Genomic DNA, 26,453 nt, shown 5'->3' with positions numbered 1-26,453 from the left:
GAAAATTGAACATTAGCTGTTATTGGCCGAGAGGTTTGGAATGCTCTTTCTTATTGGGCTATTAACTAATTTACTGCATGGTGATGTCACCATGGAAGGCCAAAACTCCATCCCACCAAAACAGGCTGAAATTGCAGGCTGTCTTTTCAAACAGCTCTTACACTAAAAGGGCATTATCATCATTTTCACAATTTCACAGTATTATTCCAACCTCATAGTGTGGAAATGTATATAAAACACAGGACAATCGTGTTTTTGACTGCACTGGGCCTTTAAACACATCCAAACCCACCCTGCTCCTATAACCCCTTCAAGCACTTTACTGTTATAGTGACTATCATGTGATTATTCAGGCATTTTTTTCCTACTTGTTTGATGGTCTGTGCCTGTCAATAGCACCAGGGCACATATTTATAAAGAGTAGTAGGAGAGCTGATCTAGGATAAGGTCTGCCCTGTCCATAATAATCTGATTCTTTATTACCTAAAAGGCTAAACTGAATCCTAGATCAACACTCGTACTCTGAGACGCTTGAAGCCTTTTAGGTCTGGCTTAGTACTGATTGTGTTCATTTGTTCATCCCACGGTCTCTTTCTCTGACTGCAGAGAGACCATGAATGTGCAACCCCGGCTCCTCAGCATTCCAGAGCTCAGCCACCACCTGGCGGAGAGCTACCTCTACTGCTGCCTCTACATCCAGGAGATGCTGCAGTACAAAAGGCAGAACCACAGAAAGGTATGTTGGGTTTGATGGTGGCTCTGCGGGTTAGAGCACATTGCCTCCAACATCAGGGATGTTGGTTTGATTTCCACGTGGGCCACATATACTGATCATGTCATTTGTTATCTTTAGGTCGACGTGTATTAAAGCAACTGCTAAATTACCATATTGTTATATTATAAAGTGCCTCAAAGTCATGGTTTATCAAAAAATGTAATCGCTTGAGTTGCATAGATTTTTAGTATATCTGAAGCAGAGGAGGCTGGCGGGAGGAGCTGTAGAAGGACTAGCTCATTGTAATGGCTAGAATGGAATTCATGGAACGGACTCAAACATGTGGTTTCCATATTTTTGATACCGTTGCATTAATCCCATTCCAGCCATTACAATGAGCCCGTCCTCCTAAAGCTCCTCTCACCAACCTCCTCTGATCTGAAGAGGTATTTGCTGATGCTGAAGTAGTTGTCCCTCCCCTACACTAGTTTCAGCCAACTTGCAGGTTTAATGACACTGCGTCTCTTTTCTCCCTCCAGTTCTGTGCCATGATGTGCTCTGGCTGTTCTGTGCTAGCCGTGGTGGGACACTACGTACCAGGAATCATGATATCCTATATCATCGGTGAGCTGCCTTGCTTTTTCAATCCCTTTTTCCTTGATTTTCACAAAGGCAACCAACCAACCAGTATGCCAAAGGGTGTGGTTGTCTGTAAGAAATGCAGTGCTACTGCATAACAATTGTCAACCAAAGTTATTGCCAATAACTTCTAAATGCAACCTTCATACCACCATTCATAGTGTTGCCATTCCCCAACCTAGAAATGTATTGTGATTTGGCAATGTGTGACACTCAGTATTCCAGGGTCGTAGTCAATAGGGCACACAGTAGCCAAACATTTTGCAATGGGAACCGCTTACGCCAAGTTGTAGCATTTAGAGTAAATGGTTTCTGTTGCAAAATGTTTTGCTACAGTGTTCACTAATTAATATGACCCTGAGGTATATCCCTCCTCAATGGCATATATGTGTTGTTTGTTTCTATGACTGCTTTCTCTGGTTAAACTAAAGATTGTGTGTGTTCCAAATGGCACCCCATTCCCTATATAGTGCACTATTTTTTTTAAACAGAACTCTATGGGCCCTGGTCAAAAGTAGTGCACTATGTAGGCAAGAGGGTGCCATTTGGGACGCAGAGCTTGTCGTGGTGCGTCAAAAGCCATTTAAGTGCCATGTTGGGGTTGTTTTTTTGTCCTGTGCCCAGCGCTGAGTGTGTTGGTGTGGCCACTGGTGGTGTACCATGAGCTGATCCAGCGGATGTACACAGGCCTGGAGCCCATCCTGATGAAACTGGACTACAGCATGAAGGGAGACACGCAGCACCGCAAGCACGATAAGAGGAGTGAGTTTACACTGTGTGTGTGTGCGCATTGTCTGTTAGTGTGGGTTTGATGGTGTGTAGGTGTGTGTGTTTGATGGTGTGTGTGTGTGCCTTGCCATCATTCACGTCACGTCACCAGGTCCACTCTCTCTAGCTGTGAACACTGAACGTCAGGGTTGCCTGGGAAATCGTTCTCCTCCCGGTTTGTGGTACTGGGTTTGTGGTACTGGTGTGGCAGCTGGAGCTAATTTATTTTCAGACATTTAAATGAATGGCTTGTTGTGTGCCTCTTGTTAAACTCGGGGTGTCCGCAGATCCTAAAAGGCCTTAATAAGTCATAAAATGTCTTAAATTGCGCTTTCAAAGGTCTTAAAAAATGCAACAGAGATGACTACAGTGTTTCCGTTATATTGTGCAGCTGCTTAATTGTTGCCACCGCGGAAAAACAAACAAAATTGAACGTCAAATAATACTCTAGGCGCACTTTCAAGATCTATTCACATGTATTTCGTATTTATTATGGGTCGGAGGGACAACGGTCCCTCCCACTCCCCTCTTTGCACATGGAGTGAAGGGAGTTATGCATTCTGATAAGCGCAAGCATACTGACAGTTGAGCAACATTTTGAAATATAATTACGGGAAAGACAGTTTTTCAAACAACTACTGTTACTCTTGTTGAAAAATAAGTCTCTCAGTTGTATTTGAGTAACAACTATTTCTCAACTGTCAATATTGAGGAAAAAACATCCCTTTACAAACGCAGTATGTAATTGAGATGATTCGCCAACGGAGTGGAGCGCACCATTTGCGGTCAATACATCAAGTAGCCTATATAGGCTACCAATGGAAGGTTTTTGTAGGACATTACATTTACTGTTAGATCAATTGCATGGCTAAATAAACAATATCATATTTAGATTTAGCAATCTAGCTAATGTGTTTTGAGTTCCCTCTTCCTTCGTTGGTAAATTCTGTAGCATAGGCTATAGCCTTGGCCAATATGCACACAAAATATACAGGCAAATTAATCTCTAAAGAGCCAAAAATATATCTAATTATTCTGGATCCTATTTTGACATGTTGCACATCAAAATATCCATCATGCACTCCCTGAAAATGTTAGATGAAATGGCAAACTTATTTACTTGGCACTGGAAAAAGTCAGTCTAGAGCTCTCTCACTTAGCTACCTTGCTTCGAAGTATAGCTATTTGATACCTGATTCACTGAATGAGGGAATTATTTTATTAGACTTTTTGGTTGTAGGCTAATGTTCTAATGTTATAGCATACCTCCAGAAGAGCTACTGTGTGTGTGTGTAGACTTTTGTTCCAGCCCCACTCCTTTGGTGAAATACTTTTTGCTAACATGGGCTCATTTCTTAAGAAGAATATTAGCAGGTGTGGTGCACGCAGACCTCAAAATGTGTATTAAATTGTACGCCAAGTGGCATTAAAATTCAACTTCTTGGATCCTGCAGTTACCTAAACTGTGTGCGTGTGTTGCAGAGGTGAAGAAGGAGGTGGAGGAAGGGGATGAGCCCAGGGCTGAGACGGAGAGCGAGAGCGAGGAGGAGCTGTCCTGCTTTGCCCCGCTGGTAATACCACATCGTCTGCCATCTTGCACCAGGGCACTAGGATTGTGTGTGTGTGGACATATGTACCTATACATGTGGGGACCAGATTTTTTGGGGGACCAACTGGGGACATTTTGTCGGCCCCCACAAGGGAAAAAGGCTATTTCTAGGGGGTAGCTTAGTAGCTTAGTGGTTAAGAGCGTTGTGCCAGTAACCGAAAGGTCGCTGGTTCTAATCCCCGAGCCGACTAGGTGAAAAATCTGTCGATGTGCCCTTGAGCAAGGCACTTAACCCTAATTGCTCCTGTAAGTCGCTCTGGATAAGAGCGTCTGCTAAATGACTAAAATGTAATGTAAATGTAATTAGGTTTAGGTGCAATGTTCCCTCTCATTTTTTTGGGGTCACTGAGCAAATGTAAGATCTGCTGAGCGCAAACTTGAACGTTGTGAAAATTCTGTGCAACTTCCAGTGCCTTACTGTGAACAGTGAGGCTGTACCCGCTTTAAGTTAGTTTTAACAGTGGTCAAGTAGGCTACTGTGGCTATTTGATCATAATGTAGTCCTACTCGAGTGGCCTACCATCAAAAACAATGGAGAAAATGCATCCCAAAACATTTTAACATGGAAATAGCTGTTCTATCGTTCAGCCTACAGTAGCAGCCAATGTGTGGTGTTCAATGTAGGCCTACATTCCATGAGATTTATGGAAAAAAAACATGCAGGGCTTGACATTAACCTTTATCCACTCAGACAAGGAAGTGACTGAAAAATGTTGTTTGATGCAATAAACCACTTTACAAGATATGCATTATTATTCCCATACCATTATTACAGAGAATCAGACAAATTATGCTACCCTCTGCCTATTGGCTTCTTAGCTTATTCAAGCCTGCCTCAAAATACAACACTGCCCCTTTAAGACAAAATAAAGCTCTTTACCTGACTTGCTTTTCAAAGATGTCTAGAAATCTGCATGTTTTGTGCTCTTTTAGGAAGCAATCACTCTCCTATTGCTGACTACAAATGATCTATAACTGGGCTAATAACTCACTAACTAGAAAAGGATATGAACAAAATGTGCACACGTGGCTACATGCAGCTCTCGCTTTGATCTCACGACCGCTTATGCTGTAAATACGGTTCAGTTCAAAGTAAATAGCACAAATCCATATATGGCAATGGTCTATTTGCATATAGGCTTACTGCAGCTCTGATTGGTTATGCTGCACCGGTCTGTGTAGAGTACGGACTGAGTCGAGCGTGTCAATGCAATAGAATCCTACTTTGATGAGTTCTGCACAGCAGTCCTGGGGGAGCTGCGCAGGATTTTCTGGGCTACTGCGCCCTGTGCACAGCTTAGAAGGAACATTGGTTAGGGAAAATAGGATTTTGAATAGGATCAATTGTGTCCCCCCACAAGGTTAGTTAAACAAGACTGTGTGGTCAGTGGTCATTAGGCCATTGGGGTAGCAGTGGTATGTTAGAGTGGGAGATGAGAAGTGATGGGATTAACCGCAGTCCTCGTGACCCTGGAGGGTTGTGCACTAATGTAGTGTCGTACAAGAGAGATGGCTGGGGGAAAGATCCAGCGACCATATTCCTTGGGCTAGTCAATTAATAAATTTGCTGATTCAATTGTTTGTCTGATTCAGAATTACACAAGTGTTGCATCCCAATAATCTTTCCTTTCTCCCGAAGTGTGCACATGTTCACTTCCCCTTTATGGATTTGAAAGGAAATTAATGGTAATGGAAACTCCCTCTAGCCCATGCCTATAAATCCAATGCTTATGTCTGGAATAGAACAAGCGCACACTTCAGGAGGAATGAGAGATTATTCTGACTCAACCAAGATATTCCCCTCAATGAAAGGCTAAATATTTTGTTTTAGTTTTTTACAGAATGTGGTTCAATTAATATTTGAATGTTGACATTTCCTCACAATTGAGAGGATAAGACAATATTATGGCTTGACTTTGTAATAACCTTAATTGGGCTCTAGTATAGGTTCTGTCTAGAGCCTTTCACTAAAGAACAATGATAATGTAATTGAATTGTGCTATGTCATTGGTCAGGTGGATGCAAAGACCACAGCCCTAGCAATGGCCATCACCGACTCGGAGCTGTCTGACGAGGAAGCATCCATTTTGGAGAGTGGAGGGTTCTCCGTATCCAGAGCTACCACCCCACAGCTCACAGACGTCTCTGAAGGTAGTTACCCAAGCTCAACAGGCCCTGCCTCCCAAGTATCTGTCCTGCGCCACTTGTTCACGCCCATTGATGGATTTAAAAGAAAAGGAATGGGATGTATTCATTAGTGCAAACCATAGCAAAATGTTTTGCACCATTAAAAAAAGGCGCACCGGTAGCCTACACACGTTAGCTTGTTGTTATTGTCGGTCAAAGCGGCACCACCGTTAGAGGCTCCATGTGTAACAAGTGAAGTAGGAGATTTCTAATTAATGCTAAATGGAATTAGGCTATAATGATCAACAACGGGTAGGCTGTTTCATATGAATGGAGTTGTTGTAGACAAGGATGCATCAATTAGCCTTGCTACTTTAGTTAGCTAGCTGGCTAACTTAGCTGGCTACTGTAGCTAGCTAGCTTTTTTACAAAGATTTGATGCATTCAAGACTGGCACTAGCAGATGGTATGATAGATAACCTACGGCAGCAACAAGTTTGTCTAATTAGCGCGAGTTGGTTTGGCAACTTTCTCTCTCTCTCCCTCCGTGTCACACATACCGGCCCCTGCTCCCCTCTCCCCCACCCTTCCAAGCAGAGCACAGCACACAAGCTCTCTCTTACACGAGCAAGTCTCCATTGAAGTTAAAAAACAATCTTTCAAACATTGTATTTTGACTATCCGAAAGAAATATATTATTCTAATAGTGAAATAATTTCAAATGCCCATCCCTAGCATATAACCCAATGTGAGACATACCTCTTACATCAATCTGATGCTTTTACATGTGTGTGGAGGAGAAAGGACAGAATTGGACTGCAGGGATTTCTATAATTGAGCAGCATGTGTTCCACAGTCCAAATCATGTGAATCAAATATTGGCACTAGCAAAATTTGATTTGTCATTATTTTGATGTGCTGTTGACTCCTTCCTCTATATATTAGAATTACATTTTCTCTGCATATTAAACTGAGACTCAGCGACAGGGCGTTGCCACAAGCAGCAGGATGAACTGCAGATATTGTAGATCTTCACTCGCAAAAAAGATCTGGCCATGTGCAGGTGAGCTTCACGCTGCTGCAATGTGACAGCTGCTGGACCAAAACGGCAGAGAAGTTCAGCCTTGCGATTCACACTCTTAGAAGGCAACCCAATATTGCGATTTACTTCATGCATCGCTGACTACCTTTAACCCCATCCTCTCCCTCTCCTGTGACTGTTTAGACCTGGACCAGCAGAGTGTGCACAGTGACCCAGAGGAGGCCTTCCTAAGGGACCTGCCTGAATTCCCCTCAGTTGACGAGTTCCCCTCCATCGAGCACAGCCTCCTCCACTTCCCGTTACGGGGCCCCAGTCAGGGCCAAGGGCACGGGGCTGCGGCTGGGGGAGGAGAGCCCTCGAAGGGGGAGCCCATGAGTCCGGCCAGCCTCCTCATCCAGCACCTGGCCTCCCCGCTCCACTTTGTCAACACACACTTCAACGGACATAGACGGCCGCCAGGTGGGGACCAGGGACCACTGCTGGGGGCTGGGAGAGTGGAGGAGGTGGTGGATGGGGGGGAAAGGGAGTCCCAGGCCCCGAGACAGTCACTGGAAGCCCTGAGTGAGGAGATCGTGAACACGGCAATCTCCACCGTGGTGCAGAACACTCTGTCGGCCCTGCTGCGCTCCACTGAGGCCAGCAAGGGCCCCTCCATTGCAGATTTCCTGCCCACCGACACGCCCCCCAGCGCCCTGGAAAGCCCCCCCGCCCCTGTCGCCGAGGCAGAAAAGGACCAGGATGCAGTCACTGCGGAGACCGAGGAGAGGAGTGCCGAGGAGATGCCGGACGACACGTTTGTACCGACCGAGGAAGAGGACTTTGAGATTTTGGACCAAAGTGAACTGGAGCAGATGGACGAGGACCTGCTGGGTCTTCTCAGTCCTGATGGACAGGGGGTAGTGGGAGTGGCCTCTCCCACAGACACACCCCCATCTCCAACGCACCAACCGGAGTCCTTCTAGCATCCTCATCACCGCTCTTCCCAACTGTTTTGTTTTATGTAGATATACATTATACAGATATATACAGTACCAGTCAAAAGTTTGGACATGCCTACTCATTCAAGGGGTTTTCTTTATTTGTACTGTTTTCTACATTGTAGAATAATAGTGAAGACATCAAAACTATGAAATAACACATACGGAATCATGTAGTAACCAAAAAAGTCTTACACAATTCTAAATATATTTTATATTTGAGATTCTTCAAATAGCCATCGTTTGCCTTGATGACAGCTTTTCACACTCTTGGCATTCTCTCAACCAGCTTCACCTGGAATGCTTTTCCAACAGTCTTGAAGGAGTTCCCACATATGCGGATTGTGGAGGCCAGGTCATCTGATGCAGCACTCCATCGCTCACCTTTTTGGTAAAATAGCCCTTACACAGCCTGGAGGTGTGTTGGGTCATTGTCCTGTTAAAAAACAAATGATAGTCCCACTAAGCCCAAACCAGATGGGATGGCGTATCGCTGCAGAATACTGTGGTAGCCATGCTGGTTAAGTGTGCCTTGAATTCTAAAGAAATCACTGACAGTGTCAGCAGCAAAGCACCCCCACAACATAACACCACCTCCATGCTTTATGGTGGGAACTACACATGCGGAGATCATCCGTTCACTCACACTGCGTCTCACAAAGACACGGCGGTTGGAACCAAAAATCTCAACTTTGGACTCCAGACCAAAGGACACATTTCCACTGGTCTACTGTCCATTGCTCATGTTGCTTGGCCCAAGCAGGTCTCTTCTTATTATTGGTGTCCTTTAGTAGGGGTTTCTTTGCAGGAATTCGACCATGAAGGCCTGATTGACACGGTCCCCTCTGAACAGTTGATGTTGAGATGCGTCTGTGACTTGAACTCTGTGAAGCATTTATTTGGCCTGCAATTTCTGAGGCTGGTAACTTTAATGAACTTATCCTCTGCACCAGAGGTAACTCTGGGTCTTCCATTCCTGTGGTGGTTCTCATGAGAGCCAGTTTCATCATAGCACTTGATAGTTTTTGCGACTGCACTTGAAGAAACTTTCAAAGTTCTTAATGTTCCGTATTGACTGACCTTCATGTATTAAACTAATGATGGACTGTCGTTTCTCTTTGCTTATTTGAGCTGTTCTTGCCATAATATGGACTTGGTCTTTTACCAAATAGGGCTATCTTCTATATACCCCCCTACCTTGTCACAACACAACTGATTGGCTCAAACACATTAAGAAGGAAAGAAATTCCACAAGTTAACTTTAAAAAGGCACACCTGTTAATTGAAATGCATTCCAGGCGACTACCTCATGAAGCTGGTTGAGAGAATGCCCAGATTGTGCAAAGCTGTCATCAAGGCGAAGGGTGGCTATTTGAAGAATCTCAAATATAAAATATATTTTGATTTGTTTAACACTTTCTTGGTTACTACATTATTCCATATGTGTTATTTAATAGTTTTGATGTCTTCACTATTATTCTACAATGTAAAAATAAAGAAAAACCCTTGAATTAATAGGTGTGTCTAAACTTTTGACTGGTAGTGTATGTACACTTATCAAAGTGTCTGTGGTTAGTGGCAGTTGGTTAGTGATTGAGATCACTGTGGTTGATTCTGCCTTCACACTATCACTGTGGTTAAGTCCTGAATGGCACCCTATTCTCTTTATAGTGCTCTACTTTTGACCAGGACCCATAGGGCTCTGGTCAAAAGTAGTGCACTAAAGATGGAATAGGGTGCCATTTGGAAAGAACCTTGTTTCTCGAGGCTTGGGCTTGATGGCACCTGTGTTTGACAGGGTTTTATTGCTTTAAACCAAGGGAACAAGCCATCTGAGTTTTGGGAACTACTAGTAATATGTGTTTGGATGGCAGGAGAAGGGTTTGGTGGAGCCTCGTCCCGGATCTGTTTGTGCTGTATGTTGTAATGCCAAATGGATTTGGGTATATTTCAGCACAATCTGCAATGGGACCAGGATATAGGGTCCAGATCTACACCCACCCTTCTCAAAGGAAATTATTAACAGAGGTTATATGTGGATGGATTCTTTGAGAGAAAGAAAAGGTTTTGATTATAGCTATTAATATATATTATATAAATTATTTAATTTAACGGTCAGTTTAATGGAAATCTATTGTCATCATGCAGGAATTTGAAAGTAATAAAGATTCTCTATGGTCAGTAACCCAAGTCGATTCTACAATCTACATTGAATTTAGATCTTTAGCAAAACACAAATGTTTTCATGTAGGCACAAACACTTACGTTTGGGAGTTTCATTGAAGGTAGTTTAATGATCAGCAACCCCTCAAGTAAGTTCCACATTCTGCAAAATTGTGAAATCTCCCAAACAATAAGATATTTAAATTTTGGTGTGTATTGGACATTTAAAAAATCTCAAACAGGTGATGGTATAAAATATTTATTTACCCATACAAAACTTACTGTGGTATGCTGACAACCTTTTCAATTGCTCATCGTCAACATCTCCAAGGTCTATATTTTGTTAGTTGTATTCTGTAATGTTTGTAAATGAATGCAAGTGCTCCTTCACCACCAATTGCTTAAGTCCATATATTTGTACTACTTGAAAATCTCATGAGTGGGATGTACTTTAGTTTGCACAATGGAAGAGACCATTGCACATAGAAACTAATATGTAGACGCAAATTAATGTGAAGTAGAAAATGGTGCCCACCAATGTCTAGCTTAAAGTTCCCCAACCCAAGTTGTCCCTGTGCACTGTGTTGTAATATAGACCAACCTTTTTCCTGGCCAATGCCTTCCGAGCACTTCTCTGTAGAAAGTTTCCTTCAAAACAAGAGTAATTTGTAACATTGCATGTGAAAACCAAGCATAAAAAATGCATTGTCCTCTCCAAACTTGGAGGGAGCAAGACCGTAGACTTGTAGCAAGCATACAATTTGTATGTTGCAGCTTTTATTAAACCAATGTCCCTTAAAATAGAATTCCTATAACACTAAATTGCCAATGACATGAATTCAATTTCTTCCAAGTGTGATTCATTTAAAAGGTCATTTCTTTTGCTATAATCCCAATGTAACCAACTATAAAAAGACATGATGGAATCATTTCAAGATTATATTAACAAATTATGTATTGTAGAAATGTGTTTGTTTATGCTTTTACTGCTTCTTGATCTATAAAGGCACTTGACAAGAACTGTACTATAGTAAAGGAAGATCTATTTTCCAATTTCTCCTGTTTTTCAGAAATGTACATCTACAAAAGGAACACAAACAAGTTTTTAAATGCTGATAAGATTTATTGCAATTACAACAGGTTAAACACTGACAGCAGCTCCTTGTGCAGTGAAAGAGAATAAAAGAACAACCTGAAACAAAAGCGATGGATTGCAGTTGAAATTGATTTTAGTTTAACCCATATCCTCTTCTCCCTCCTCCTCAAACTCGCCCTCCTCCTCAGCGGTGGCGTCCTGGTACTGCTGGTACTCGGACACCAGGTCGTTCATGTTGCTCTCGGCCTCTGTGAACTCCATCTCATCCATGCCCTCTCCGGTGTACCAGTGCAGGAAGGCCTTGCGTCGGAACATGGCTGTGAACTGCTCAGAGATGCGCTTGAACAGCTCCTGGATGGCCGTGCTGTTGCCGATGAAGGTGGCAGCCATCTTGAGGCCACGGGGCGGGATGTCGCAGACTGCAGTCTTGACATTGTTGGGGATCCATTCGACAAAGTAGCTGCTGTTCTTGTTCTGCACGTTCAGCATCTGCTCATCCACCTCCTTCATGGACATGCGCCCGCGGAAGATGGCGGCCACAGTGAGGTAGCGGCCGTGGCGGGGGTCGCAGGCGGCCATCATGTTCTTGGCATCGAACATCTGCTGAGTGAGTTCGGGCACCGTCAGCGCTCTGTACTGCTGGCTACCTCTGCTGGTGAGGGGGGCAAAGCCTGGCATGAAGAAATGCAGGCGGGGGAATGGGACCATGTTGACAGCTAGCTTACGCAGGTCAGCGTTGAGCTGGCCGGGGAAACGCAGGCAGGTGGTGACACCACTCATGGTGGCTGACACCAGGTGGTTGAGGTCCCCGTAAGTGGGCGTCGTCAGCTTCAGGGTGCGAAAGCAGATGTCATACAAGGCCTCGTTGTCGATGCAAAAGGTCTCGTCAGTGTTCTCCACTAGCTGATGCACAGACAGGGTGGCATTGTAGGGCTCCACCACGGTGTCTGACACTTTGGGGGAGGGCACCACACTGAAGGTGTTCATGATGCGGTCAGGGTACTCCTCACGGATCTTGCTAATCATTAGGGTACCCATGCCAGAGCCTGTGCCGCCTCCAAGGGAGTGGGTGAGCTGGAAGCCCTGAAGACAGTCGCAGCTCTCGGCTTCCTTTCTTACCACGTCCAGGACAGAGTCTACCAGCTCTGCTCCCTCAGTGTAATGGCCCTTTGCCCAGTTGTTACCTGCACCACTCTGTCCTTTAAACAAACAACAAAAAGCACGCCATGAGATGTAGGCTAGGCGTATTACTATGGTAAAATCGACTATGACATGGTAGCATGAATTTGCAATTTCAAAGCATTTGCTCACCAAAGACAAAGTTGTCCGGTCTGAATATTTGGCCAAATGGTCCAGACCGGACAGAGTCCATGGTGCCAGGCTCCAGATCAACTAGAACGGCACGAGGAACATACTTGCCACCTGAAATAAATGAACAATCACATTATGGGTCAGTAGCTACATTTCCATCCAATTTGCAACAGATTTTCATGTGAATATTCTAAAATCCGCATAAAGAAAATATGCGAATTTTCCCACCAGTGGTGTGTTCCCACCAAATGGACTTGTTGCGGATAAAAATTAGTGTGTGATAACGTAGTGCACAAATTTTACTTTTTCACTTAAGTTTTCATATACCGAATAAAAATCTAAAGTTCAATGTGTTTCTATCGCATTTTAAACTCTACCGATAGTTGTCACAAACTGTTGCGTTAAATAGCAAAATGTGCCTACTCTGGTCTTGGCACGTGCGCTCTAGCCAACAGCTTGCAGATACAGTGCGGGTAGGCTAGTCTACATGATAAGCTTTATTATGGATAAGAGCGAGAATATTTGTATTTGTCAAGCATCAACTCACCAGAATCAGACCTTCGATATTTATTGGAAAGGATCAACAAGATCTCATCTGTAGCCTAATAAATGGCATTGTTTCTCTTGAGTCGTAGTGGGAGACCACACACCATATCGTGAGACTCCCAAGTTTACTTCGATATGATGGTTTTATATCAATATTTGCTCAAAGGCGTTTCCACCGGCATTTCAAGCATTATTAATTTTACCAACACAAAAAGATCAACTCGTCTAGCGTATTTTGTTTGGTCGGCATTTGGTAAGTTTACCGACAAATTCTGTTCCTATCAGGCCTGTCATGACATGTACTTTACTTGCGTAAAAAGGTTGGATGGAAACCTGGTTAACCTCTACTGGATCGCTGTCCTGTATACGGGACGGTTGAGCTAACATGCGCTAATGTGATTAGCATGACTATTGTAAGTAACAGCAAACTTTCCAGGACATAGACATGTCTTATATGGGCAGAAAGCTTAAATGATTGTTAATCTAACGGCACTGTCCAATTTACAGTAGCTGTTACAGTGGGAAAAAATACCATGCTATTGTTTGAGGAGAGTGCACAACAACAAAAAAACGTATCACGGCAACTGGTTTGATACATTCACCTCTAAAGGTAAACAATGTACTTACATTCAGTAATCTAAAGATCAGTCCCAGAGATAAAATGTAGCATAGTTTTGTTTGATCAAATCCATTTTTATATTCAAATGTAGGAACTGGGCTCTACAGTTTGAACCCCTGCTGTCTCTGGCTCCACACCCACCCTGCCCGGCCATCTAGGTGTGTGAAAGTTAGTGTATAAGCTAATGATGCATCATGTATGACATTCCTGGGAGTGTGTAAACTTACATTTTGTATTACCATATCATTTTTGTATGTTCTCTATATAGTTGTGTACCCAAATGTATCAATTGACCAATTCGGCACATTTGGGCAGACTTGATACAAAATAGTCCAGTATTGCAATGCTTCACTGGATCAATCTGAAACTTTACGCACACACTGGTGCCATCTAGTGGCCAAACTCTAAATTGCGCCTAAACTTCTATATTATATTGTGGCCTTTCTCTTGCATGGAACAAAAAAATCTATAGAAAACGGATGTTTTTTGTTTGTATTATCTTTGACCAGATCTAATGTGTTATTCTCCTACATTAATTTCACATTTCCACAAACTTCAAAGTGTTTCCTTTCAAATGGTTTCAAGAATATGCATATCCTTGCTTCAGGTCCTGAACAACAGGCAGTTAGATTTGGGTATGTCATTTTAGGCGAACATTTTTTTTTAAATGGTCCGATCCTTTAGAGGTTAAGACCCTTGCAGACTGTATGATTTTAGGCTTCTTATGCCACAATTTTTCTGTCCCAGACAAAATGTCCACATCGTGTGAAATTCTTAGGTCATAAACGATTGTCGAACTTCTTGGCTCTTTCAGTGTGACAGGGCCTAGGTCTGCCGATTTAAGTGCTGCTACTTGAGATCAAATACACTGCTGCTGTTGACTTGAAGCCAATTGCGGAATGTGACTACAGAACAGAAGCAAATCCTACAATCTGGACAGGTTGATATCAATATTTTAATTGTGACTGAATCTTAAGACTGAATCCAACATACAGTCTGCAAAGGCTTTAGTTAAAGAGAACACGGCATACTTTTTTGAAGACTTGACACTACTGCAAGCGCAAATACACTTTAAAAACACTTCAACTAGCTCCTTTAAATTGTATTATTACTTTGTCATTAAATCTTCAGAATAAATCAAAATGTCACAATTTAGTTAGCTACCTATGTACATAGAGGATCCTTTCCAGTAAGTTACCTGTTGCCTCATTGTAGTACACATTGATTCTCTCAAGCTGCAGATCGCTATCTCCATGGTAAGTGCCTGTTGGGTCTATTCCATGCTCGTCACTGATTACCTCCCAAAACTGCAAAAGTATGACGGAGTGGTTAGTGGCACGTGGGCACGTAAAAGTTTCTCATAGCATTATAGCTAGCAAGCTAAAGTTAGGAGCTGGCTGAGCCGCCATCTAAAGTTGACCGAATTTTACTCTTCATATCAACCACATATTTGAGATAACCAAAGCTAACGTTAGCTAGCTAACTAACAAATCGCAAATACTTTAGTTGAGTTACCTTATGAGCAGGCTAGCAACACAAAGTTTGCTAACTTTAGCTAGTTAGTTACTTTGAAAAATGCAACTGAGTTTGCAATACACTTTTATAAAAAATGGCCCTTACCTTGGCACCGATCTGATTTCCACATTGACCGGCCTGCAGATGAACAATCTCCCTCATGTTAAAATCGAGTTGCCGTGTAAATTAATAAAGATCACTTGTAAACATCTGACAATAACTTTAATCTGTACTACGCGCCTTTTTGTAAGCGTCTGAAGTCGAGCAAGCCGTTGAGAGAGAGAGAGCGAGAGGGAAAAGAAAGCTTCAGGGCACGTGAGGAATTTAACTTCGCATGCATTTCATTGGCTAAATCAATATTACATCATTATCTGATTATCTGAGACTGATCAACAACTACAGGAAGCATTTGATTGGAGTCATTGCAGCTAAAGGTGGCACAACCAGTTATTGAGTATAAGGGGGCAATTACTTTTTCACACAGGGGAATTGGGTGTTGCGTAACTTTGTTTATGAAATAAATGAAATAAATATGTCATTGTTGTGTTATTTGTTCACTTATGTTCCTTTTATCTAATATTAGGTTTTGGTTGAAGATCTGATAACATTAAGTATCACCAATATGCAAAAGTAGAGATATATATATACATACTGAGATCATGTGACACTTAGATTGCACACAGGTCGACTTTATTTAACTAATTATGTGACTTCTGAAGGTAATTGGTTGCACCAGATCCTATTTAGGGGCTTCATAGAAAAGGGGGTGAATACATATGCACGCACCGCTTTTCCGTTATTTATTTTTTAGATTTTTCTGAAACAAGTTATTTGATTCACTTCACCAATTTGGACTATTTTGTGTATGTCCATTACATTAAATCCAAATAAAAATAAATTTAAATTACAGGTTGTAATGCAACAAAATAGGAAAAACACCAAGGGGGATGAATCTTTTGCAAGGCACTGTAGAACCTTGGAGTTCCAGCCTTTGCCCTTAGGTCTGATGTGGCCGATTTGGGATTCACACCCCACCAGTTACATAAGGCTAACAGACATGGAATCTGAGAATGGCTTGAACTATGTAAAAATTACTTCATAGCTCAAACAATACGTTGAAGGGGAAGGATGCAGTGGGGAAGAAGGGTACAGTGGGGAGAGGGGCAACCAGAAGTCCAGTGATGATTATATAATTCATTGAGGTCATCAGTATTTATTTAGTCACCAAAAATGTAAAACATTCAACCTTTAATAACTTTAATGTGCAAATAAATATCAGATGTCTTTATCAAAAAGTAAAAACAGCATTTTTGTTTATTTTTAACAAACATATTACAACTCCGACAGGAAGAGCTTCAGAAAGTAATATAAATTCATGCAGTGTCTTTTCTTGTCCTTGATGCAATATCTTTCTCCTATGGATAGTGTAAACAAAATAGTATAAGCCCAAAATGAACATTACATTGCAATAAAAAGGTCATGAAAAATCAACGAATCCAAAGGAATGTTTCCCCTACCGTTAGCACAGATCAGGCCCCCCCCCCCCCACACACACACACACACACACACACACACACACACACACACACACACACACACACACACTTACCTCTGTTCCTCCCTCCTAAAAATATTTTGGATTTAATTGGTTTCAATTTAAATCTTAGAGGCCCTGGAGGCTGATTTGGGGGGCATTTGACCCCATCTGGAAAATAATCTAAAAACACTGGCACAGAAGCATACTAAGCCATGAGACACCATGTGATTGCTGTGTCTGTGGCCTAGTTACTATACTCACCTCCCTGAGTTGGTCTGCAGCAATCTGCAGTTTGGCCCTCTTCTCATCACCAATGATTACATCAGACAACATGGACCATCTACCATCCTGGAAGCTCACTGGCATTGAGAAGACTACACCAGCTGGGAGGTTGTACTGTCCTGCAGAGAGGCCAAGAGCAGACAGATATCAGGGCCTGTATTCATAAAATGTCTTAGAGAAGGAGTGCTGATCTAGGATCAGTTTGACCTTTTAGATCATAATAAATGAACAGGGGGCGGGACCTGATCCTAGATCAGCACTCATACTCTGAGACACATTATGAAAACAGGCTCTAGGCTTCATAGGCAGCACTTATTTAGTATGCTTACTTACTTTCTCGTGTTCTTCTTATTTCTATTTCTTGTATGTTTTTGTTATATCTTATGTTCTTTTTAGTTATGTTATTATTGTTGGGTTAAGAGCTTGCAAGAAAGGCATTTCACTCTACTTGTGCATGTGATATTGATCCTTATCTTGAAACACATTATATAAAATGTCTACATAGCCTGGTCCCAGATCTTTAGGTGCTGTAATAGCCAAATCCTATGGCTGTTGTCAATGCCAATGTTACAGCACAAACAGATCTGGGATCAGGCTTAATGATGCAGTCTTTCTTTAGCTAAGTCATGTCAATGACTGTAGGAGTTGGCAAGTCTGCACAAACAGATCTGGGACCAGACTAGTATTATTCCCTCCTATCTGCAACTGTCACTATGTTGACTTTTGACCCTTACCTGTGCTGAGTATGCCTAAGGAGAGGACCTCCTCAGCAGAGGAGTTGCAGTTCCAGGCCTTTAGAACTGCAATGATCCCATTAGTGGCTGATATGGCTGTGGCCCTCTGGGACTTGGAGGCTACAGTGGCACGTTGGGAACTGACCAAATTCAGGAAGTCAGACTGTAGCCGAGCGTGTCAATGCAATAGAATCCTACTTTGATGAGTTCTGCACAGCAGTCCTGGGGGAGCTGCGCAGGATTTTCTGGGCTACTGCGCCCCGTGCACAGCTTAGAAGGAACATTGGTTAGGGAAAATAGGATTTTGAATAGGATCAATTGTGTCCCCCCACAAGGTTAGTTAAACAAGACTGTGTGGTCAGTGGTCATTAGGCCATTGGGGTAGCAGTGGTATGCTAGAGTGGGAGATGAGAAGTGATGGGATTAACCGCAGTCCTCGTGACCCTGGAGGGTTGTGCACTAATGTAGTGTCGTACAAGAGAGATGGCTGGGGGAAAGATCCAGCGACCATATTCCTTGGGCTAGTCAATTAATAAATTTGCTGATTCAATTGTTTGTCTGATTCAGAATTACACAAGTGTTGCATCCCAATAATCTTTCCTTTCTCCCGAAGTGTGCACATGTTCACTTCCCCTTATGGATTTGAAAGGAAATTAATGGTAATGGAAACTCTCTCTAGCCCATGCCTATAAATCCAATGCTTATGTCTGGAATAGAACAAGCGCACACTTCAGGAGGAATGAGAGATTATTCTGACTCAACCACGATATTCCCCTCAATGAAAGGCTAAATATTTTGTTTTAGTTTTTTACAGAATGTGGTTAAATTAATATTTGAATGTTGACATTTCCTCACAATTGAGAGGATAAGACAATATTATGGCTTGACTTTGTAATAACCTTAATTGGGCTCTAGTATAGGTTCTGTCCAGAGCCTTTCACTAAAGAACAATGAAAATGTAATTGAATTGTGCTATGTCATTGGTCAGGTGGATGCAAAGACCACAGCCCTGGCAATGGCCATCACCGACTCGGAGCTGTCTGACGAGGAAGCATCCATTTTGGAGAGTGGAGGGTTCTCCGTATCCAGAGCTACCACCCCACAGCTCACAGACGTCTCTGAAGGTAGTTACCCAAGCACAACAGGCCCTGTCTCCCAAGTATCTGTCCTGCGCCACTTGTTCACGTCCATTGATGGATTTAAAAGAAAAGGAATGGGGTGTATTCATTAGTGCAAACCATAGCAAAATGTTTTGCACCATTAAAAAAAGGCGCACCGGTAGCCTACACACGTTAGCTTGTTGTTATTGTCGGTCAATCAAAGCGGCACCACCGTTAGAGGCTCCATGTGTAGCAAGTGAAGTAGGAGATTTCTAATTAATGCTAAATGGAATTAGGCTATAATGATCAACAACGGGTAGGCTGTTTCATATGAATGGAGTTGTTGTAGACAAGTGTTGGGTTTAATTTTTCTCATAATTGGATCTGTATGTGATGAATAGCTTGGAAGGAATGCATTAATGAACTATACTGATATAAATTGTTTCACATAACAGGCTGTTGTTATTCATGTGGGGAACGTTAGGGGTAGGACAGATAAGACTTGAATTTCTTACAGATACGAACACTCTCTCTTTGTAGTCTGTGAAACTGTCCTTGAACATGGAGCACAGTGGAATGGTGTCTTTTTGGGTGCTGACTCCGCAGGTTATTATCATAGCAACTATGCCTGGCAACAAATGGAGTGCCGAGGAGTTGGGACCAGCCCCTGCGCCAACGGATTGGCTGAATGGAGTCTGGACCACACTCAGTCCTTTGCTCTGGTTGGCCAACAGAAGAGGTGGAGGCTTTCTGTCAGTGTATTTGAGAAAGAATCTGTAAACAATAATTCTAGTTATCTGAGTGCCCTGCGTGGTATTTCAGTGGACCCGTATATACGAACCTTCATACTTATCATACATACATTTTGCATATAATAAATTAAGCTTGGATTGAAGATCTCTTGATTCTTATTCCAATACCAGATTTGAATTACGCAATTTCTAACAATTGGTGACCTCCGACTGTGATCTGGTGGCGGAACTTCGCTGGAATTCACCCAGCCTATTGGACATCACTGTCATCGAACGATGTGTTTCACAAATCGCCCGGGCTTCTAAAAAGGTAAGCAAAACACCTATTGTAATATAACTGAAGTTTTGCACATTGGCTTTATCCAAATTAATTTTGTGAAACACCTGTTTGATGTAAGTGAACCCTATTCTACTATAAATAACAATTACAGTATACTACTTCGATTTCATAATGTACTATGCAAATGTTTGATAATTGTGATGGTTAAACCCATGGAATAGTAGAGGTGGCTGTGTGCCCCATAGTAGAGGTGGCTGTGTGCCCCATAGTAGAGGTGGCTGTGTGCCCCATAGTAGAGGTGGCTGTGTGCCCCATAGTAGAGGTGGCTGTGTGCCCCATAGTAGAGGTGGCTGTGTGCCCCATAGTAGAGGTGGCTGTGTGCCCCATTGTATACCTTTGTTATCTGTGTGTCCTAAGAAACTTTAGTTGTGTGACAAAGAATTACGATTGTGTGTCGAGTGTAAGTGTGTCATTTATGACTGTGATAGGATTATGACTGTGTATTGTGAGTGAGTGTGATAACTGTATACTACGTTTAACTGTGTAATAACTGTGTACCATTTTGGCTGAGAATACAAACAATATTTTAAAACAGTAAATAATGAGAATTACAATTAGGAAATAAAGTTTAAATTGTGCAAACGTTAACAAAAGACACCCATAGGAGGTACTTTAAATAAATAGGCAGTGCGACGCTATGGCACATATCAGTTCAGACTAGATATGACTAGGTTCAAAGGAGACACTTAAAATTCTTTAAGACAGGGGTGACGTATGCATGAGAGTGTGAATGATAAACCTGTATACCTTGATAGAAAACTAATTGGGAATCAAAGACGTCTGTGCCTGTCCAAACTGTATAAATTTGGGGATAACTGTTGGGTTTGTGGTTGCTTAAACCATATAACCCGTTAATAACAATTAGGAACATAAAGCTAAAGTGATGAATGACTAGTGTGACTGAACTGAAACGTTTGAGCTGATATGATTGAACTGTGGCGTTTGACCCTGCAAAATACTGGTTAAACAATTAGACTGAAATAATTTGGTTTATCGTTTCAATATAAACATGCACCAGCTTTGACTAATTAGGTGGGAGTGATTTGATTTACATAAATAGACTAAAATACTTTAAATAACCACAGAATATTGGAAACACTAACACAGCTCCTCGAAGGAGCCTGCTCCCACCCGAGCACTGGAGAGAGAGTTGCGAGGGGAGGGGCTGGAGACAGTGAGAGTGTGGCTTTTGAAGAGTCAAGAGAGAGAGAGAAGGGGGGTGATTTAGATTGATACAAACAATTATTGATGGGTTAGGACTGGGGATATCTGTATTATATAACCAGGAGAAGAAGAGATAAAGTAGAGAATATTTACATTAGCATTTTTGGTCATTTAGTTAAATAAAGTGGTCTAATGGTATTACTAATACCCATTTGAGTTTTAAACTAAAAATATTAGACCATTAACATTAAAAGCACTTTTTATACAAAATATTGGAGTCAGTAAGGTTTTAAATTACAATTAAGAATAAATAATAAAGTTCTTAAAACAAAAGTATAGATACAACAACATTGGCAAAAATGACAGATAAAGTAATTAAAGTGTTGAAATCCACCCTCGAGATAAATGGGGGAAAAGACGGGAAGGAATGGAAGAGGAGAGGAGAAAAGTTATACAAAGAATGGATAGCAGATGGATGGATAATGGCAATGAATGGAATCCCAGGGGAAGGAGAACCGAGGACAATACTGACAGCCCTGAAGAAGAGAACAGAGAAGGCAGTAAGTGAGTGGAAAGAGGAAGGAGAGCCCCTCAAAGGGAAGTCCAAAGACGCGATGGAGAAAGCCAGGTTAAAGGAGCGGATTGGTTTGGCTATGTTGGAGAAACTAAAGAAAATGTGGGAAGACAAAGCACCACCCAAGATAACAAATCGGTTGTATCCAGCCCTGCCATCGGCCCCACCACCGTATGAAAACCCTCCAAAAACAATGGCACCAGTGTTGGAACTGACTGGGCAGGTACAGTATCAGCAGAAAGACGGCGTGCTGCAGGATACATGGGTGGGTGAAGAAGAGGTGAATAGACGAAGAGGTGATATCGAACAGATGTTGAAAACTGCACGAGAACTGAAAGAACAGATTTCTCAGCTGAGTAGACTGGAGAAAGAGGAAGAAGACTCAGAGAGAAGTACAGAGTACCGGGACTTGTGTCGAACCGGAGCAAGTGAGAGAGAGAATGAGGAAATAGGAGGTAGAAGCACAGCCAGTTCAACCATTTATGACAACAATGCCGAATTAAAAAAGGAACTGAAAGTACTGGAAAAGCAGGTGAGAGAAGACAGAAAGGAGCTGGCACTCACATCACTGCAAAGAACACCAGAGCCAAGGGGGGGCCATTGTATTGATTTGGGAGAAGAAGAGGAAGAGTATGAAGACGTAAAGCAGACAAAAATGCTCTATGGAGCTTTTCAAGGAGATATTTGGGATGAGGAAGGGCCTGCACAACGCACACGGGCCAAAACTCAAGGGAGAGGGGGTAACTGTGGGGGTCAGTACCCTCTGAGAGAAACAACAGTGGGAGCTTCAGTATACAAACCCTGGCCACACAGGGATGTGCAAACTCTGGTTGACAGTTTACCCCAGCCTGAAGAATCAGGACACAGGTGGGTGAAGGCTTTTGAGAGCCTTACTGCAGCAGATGAACTCACCATAGGGGATTTGGTAGCAGTAATGAACAGGTGCATGGGAGATCATGAATGCAAAGAGATACTCATACAAGCAGGCCTGAGAGGAATAGTAGGAGCAGCAACTGGTTTTGATCGATACCGAACTGTCATATGGGATGCAGTTAGAAGGAAGTATCCCACTCAGGCAAGGCCAGATCTCATGAGAACACTGACGCTGAATGATGATGAAACCATACCAGCCTACATGAAGAGGGCAAAGTGCCTCTGGAGACAAGCATGGAATGAAGAGCCCACCAAAAATACAATGAGTCACCTCTTCCTTGCAAACTGCCTGGGGGGACTCCCAGACCAGGCCCGGGTAGAGTGTGAAAAGGTTGTGGCACTCACAGCAAAATCCATCCCAGAGTTCACAGAGATAGCCCAACATCATGTGGAGCGATGGAGGGAAGGCAAGAGGAAGGAGGAAGATGAACTAAAGCAGCTACAGAAGAAAGTTTTGAAAAAACAACTAGCTGAAGACAAAACAGGCAAACAGATGGTTGTGACCAGTACCCCGAATCCACAGGGTGTGCCAGGTATTGATCCAGCTGCAGCCGCGGCTGCTGCAGTAGTACAGGCAATGGCTGGGATGATGGCACCTCAGATGATGGCTCCTGTGGGGCCAAATGGGTATTTCTCTGTCGGGATGTACACAGAACCAGATTTACCCCAACATCCTGGCTACGTACCCCGTCACAGGAGGTGTTTTAACTGTGGCGAGAACGGACACATGGCTAGAGACTGTTGGTCACAACCCTCAAACTTCAAACGACCAAGAGGACGAGATTATGGAGGACTGCAAGAAGGGGGTGGGCCCAGATACCCAGGTCAAAGGCCAACCTGGCAAGGCGCCCAACAATTCCAACCACAACCAGCACCCCAATATCCTGGAGGGTCAAATATCCAGCCACAGCAACTACCCAACCCTGAAATGCTGCCAAGTATGTCATGGATGGGAATGCAACACCCCAACCAGGACCCCCAATGAAGCTGCCAAGAAACCCAATCTAACCACACCACCAACATCTACTCATTTCCACCAGGGTTAGAACCGGTAGTGTTATGTTTAATTGGAGGAAGCTATTTGTGGTTGTTGTTTTTCAAATTGGTTTTTCAAACAAAAAACAACACACCTAGTATGATGTTTATAAAGCCTTGTTGTTTCAATTTTGGGGGGTTTCAGCAGGTCAAGGGTGATAGGTCTTAGAGGAGCACACAGTGAGTTTTTTAGCTTTTGTCTGAGTTTGGGGTATATATGATTTCTTATGAGAATGAATGTCATGAGGACTTAATGAACACTTGGGATAACTAACATTTATGAAATATTTAGAATAATGGTAATGTTTAGTATACTATGGGATTAAACAGTTCGTTAAATGATTTCAATTGCCTCTGAACTCTGTTTTAACATTCTGGTGTTAATTAATCATCCACACTAGTAAATTCTAAAGGCATGAGAGGAGGACTTTAAGATAGTTTATTTTACTAAGTTGAGGGTAATTTATAGTACTGTGAAAATTGTGAAGAAGATTATAATTTGGTAATAATATATTTGATTTGAACCATAAAATAACAGAAGAGAGAGTGGAGGAATGGCAATTGGATAATGAATTACCAATATTAACTAAAGTGATTGTTTAGGTAGGTGGTAATATTGACACATGGCCAAATCATGTGTCAAAAAGGGGGATGGTTGGATTAAATATTAAATATATACGAAGGAGAGGACAAAATACTTTTAAAAAAAAAACAACAACATGTATGATAGTTTATTAACCACACCTGTATGTCAGAGGTTTTGTGCCCCACAGGTGAACTAAAGGAGAAGGTGACCCACTCTATCTAACCAGGAGACTGAAGCAGGCCTGGCGGGAAGGGCCCTACCAAGTACTGCCTTTGCCAGCAGAATAGCTGAGAGATCCATTTGGGTGCATGTCACTCACTGCAAAAAGGTAAACCCAGCTACACCTGACGAACAAACACAGAGTTAGGAGAAAGATCCGATCACCACTAGGGCTCGGGGGTTGGCTCCTTAACGAAGATTCCCTTACCCTGTCTGATCATCCCTGTGTGAGTTCGATAGAAGGTGAAGCAATGGGTTGGCCTCTGGCGTCTGACATGTTCTCAGGGCGAGGGTGGGGATTCACAGGTCTCCCGACGGTATGTAGCTGTCTGATTGTGAGGGCCATATTCCTAACACACACGGACCCTCCTGTTTCAGCCAGAATTGGTAGTTAACCTAACACAAGTTGAAAAGGCATAGGAGACAGCTAGACGTAGGAAAAGGGAAATACTAGGGACTTTAGGGAAGGACATCACCAATCTCCATACACAGTTTAAGGACAGGTGGAGTATTGTGAAAGTAGGGAATTATCAGAAATGGCAGTGCGACCCATATAAGGGTAGGTACTGTCTGAAAGTCTGAATTATGCTAAAACAGATTACAGACCTGACAAGTGAGATATCTTCTTCAACTGGGGCACCCTATAGAGTAAACCTCTCTGAGGGAGGTAGTGAGACAGTGCAAACTATAGACCTGAAGGAAGTAGTACAGATGGAGACGGAGTAAATAGATTTTAACCTGTGGTTGGAATGGATTCAGTATACGGTCTAAAGAGGACTGTTATGCCTGTAGGACAGCCAAACCAAGGTTAACAACTACTCCGTTCCCCTTGACAGGCTTTGACTCTCTGTCAGGTTTATCCTCCATGCAAGCCACCTGGGAATGTGGTGAAAGAGTCTTATGGTAACTTGCACTATCTGTTTCCCCCGATAACAAAGTCATCCCGACCTGGGTTGCCTCAGTTTGAAGTCACAGGGGATTCTTATTGTTTTTCTAGGACTAATAAGATAGGATACAGGGTAGGGCCTCTTAGCTCCTGCTCCCACACAGAGAATATCACAACTAAAAGAGACCATGACTAATCTCTCCTCTTTGTTGCAGCCAGAGGATTTTAGGAACCAAAACCAGACCCGTGCTGACATCTGATGGATGTGTGGTGATAACTGATTGTGAACTCACCTACATACGCAAACAATCAAATGTGTCAGAGACTGGTGAGTTGTCACGTAGAAAGTAGGACCTCCTCCCGGGATCCTTTGATGAAAGGATATATATTGATGGGATCCACAATCAGATCGCAGCTGGGTTTGAATCAAGTATTTTCTGGTGGTCAACAATTAATAAAAATGTAGATTGGATAAATTATATTTAATATAACCAGCAAAACATTTATAAACCACACTCGTGATGCAATAAAGGGATTAGCTGAGCAGACAGCGGCAACTAGCTTAATGACATGGCAGAATAGAATAGCTTTAGATATGCTTTTGGCTGAGCGGGACGGGGTTTGTGTTCTGTTTGGATATATGTGCTGTACTTTCATCCCCAACAACATAGCACCGGACGGGTCCGTGACCAAAGCGCTTCAGGGACTCACCACGCTGGCGAACGAACTGGTTGAGAACTCTGGTATTGATAGCTCCATAAACGGTTGGTTTGATAACATATTTGGTAAAATGGAAAACTATTGTTGTGACTATTCTGGGTGAAGTTATAGCTTCTATGGGTATACTTGTTCTTTGTGGATGTTGTCTTATTTCCTGTGTCTGAGGGTTGGTGAGAAAAGGAGATGGAGAAGGTGGTTTCCAAACAGATGGTGAGATACGGCCCAATCCCGGACTCCGACCTAAGGAATGAAGGATATGACCTACCAGGCTTGGTGGAGTGACACTCTAGAGGGTGTCTAAAGGGGGCCAAAATTTACTTCCCTGTTGGTGTTTTATGTTTTAATAATCTTATGTTTTGTGTTCTATTAATCCTGTGTTTTATGCTTTATTAATCAAGTTAACCATTGAGAATGTTTGTCTTTCCTTATGTGAAGGTTTGAAGTGCCTGGGTGACTTGTAGCCA

At 42.6% G+C, this 26,453-nt stretch overlaps 2 protein-coding genes across 3 annotated transcripts; one reads left to right on the top strand and one right to left on the bottom strand.

Annotated features, from left to right (window-relative positions):
* The first annotated feature begins 587 nt into the window (after positions 1–587).
* On the top strand, positions 588–8,987 carry LOC311111968 (reticulophagy regulator 2-like). The gene is made up of 6 exons (XM_084154911.1): positions 588–736; positions 1,255–1,339; positions 1,979–2,116; positions 3,605–3,693; positions 5,747–5,882; positions 7,084–8,987. Exons 1-6 carry the CDS (start codon positions 614–616, stop codon positions 7,860–7,862), a joined length of 1,350 nt encoding a protein of 449 aa, XP_084011037.1. The 5' UTR covers positions 588–613; the 3' UTR covers positions 7,863–8,987.
* A 2,159-nt stretch (positions 8,988–11,146) lies between these two features.
* Positions 11,147–15,440, bottom strand: LOC311111969 (tubulin beta-4B chain-like). Of its 2 annotated transcripts, XM_084154912.1 has the most exons (4): positions 15,233–15,440; positions 14,811–14,919; positions 12,448–12,558; positions 11,148–12,335 (listed from the first exon to the last, which is right to left on the bottom strand). In XM_084154912.1, exons 1-4 carry the CDS (start codon positions 15,287–15,289, stop codon positions 11,275–11,277), a joined length of 1,338 nt encoding a protein of 445 aa, XP_084011038.1. In that variant the 5' UTR covers positions 15,290–15,440; the 3' UTR covers positions 11,148–11,274. The 2 variants fall into 2 exon arrangements, with proteins under 2 accessions (XP_084011039.1, XP_084011038.1); XM_084154913.1 differs by lacking the exon at positions 14,811–14,919 and having other exon boundaries at positions 11,147–12,335; positions 15,233–15,408.
* Between the last annotated feature and the right edge of the window lie 11,013 nt (positions 15,441–26,453).

This window comes from Coregonus lavaretus (assembly GCF_964263955.1).
Source record: "Coregonus lavaretus genome assembly, chromosome: 38".
Taxonomy (NCBI): Eukaryota; Metazoa; Chordata; class Actinopteri; order Salmoniformes; family Salmonidae; genus Coregonus; species Coregonus lavaretus.
The sequence above is the reverse complement of the archived record's forward strand: the minus strand, read 5'-3'. Positions and strand labels throughout refer to the sequence as shown.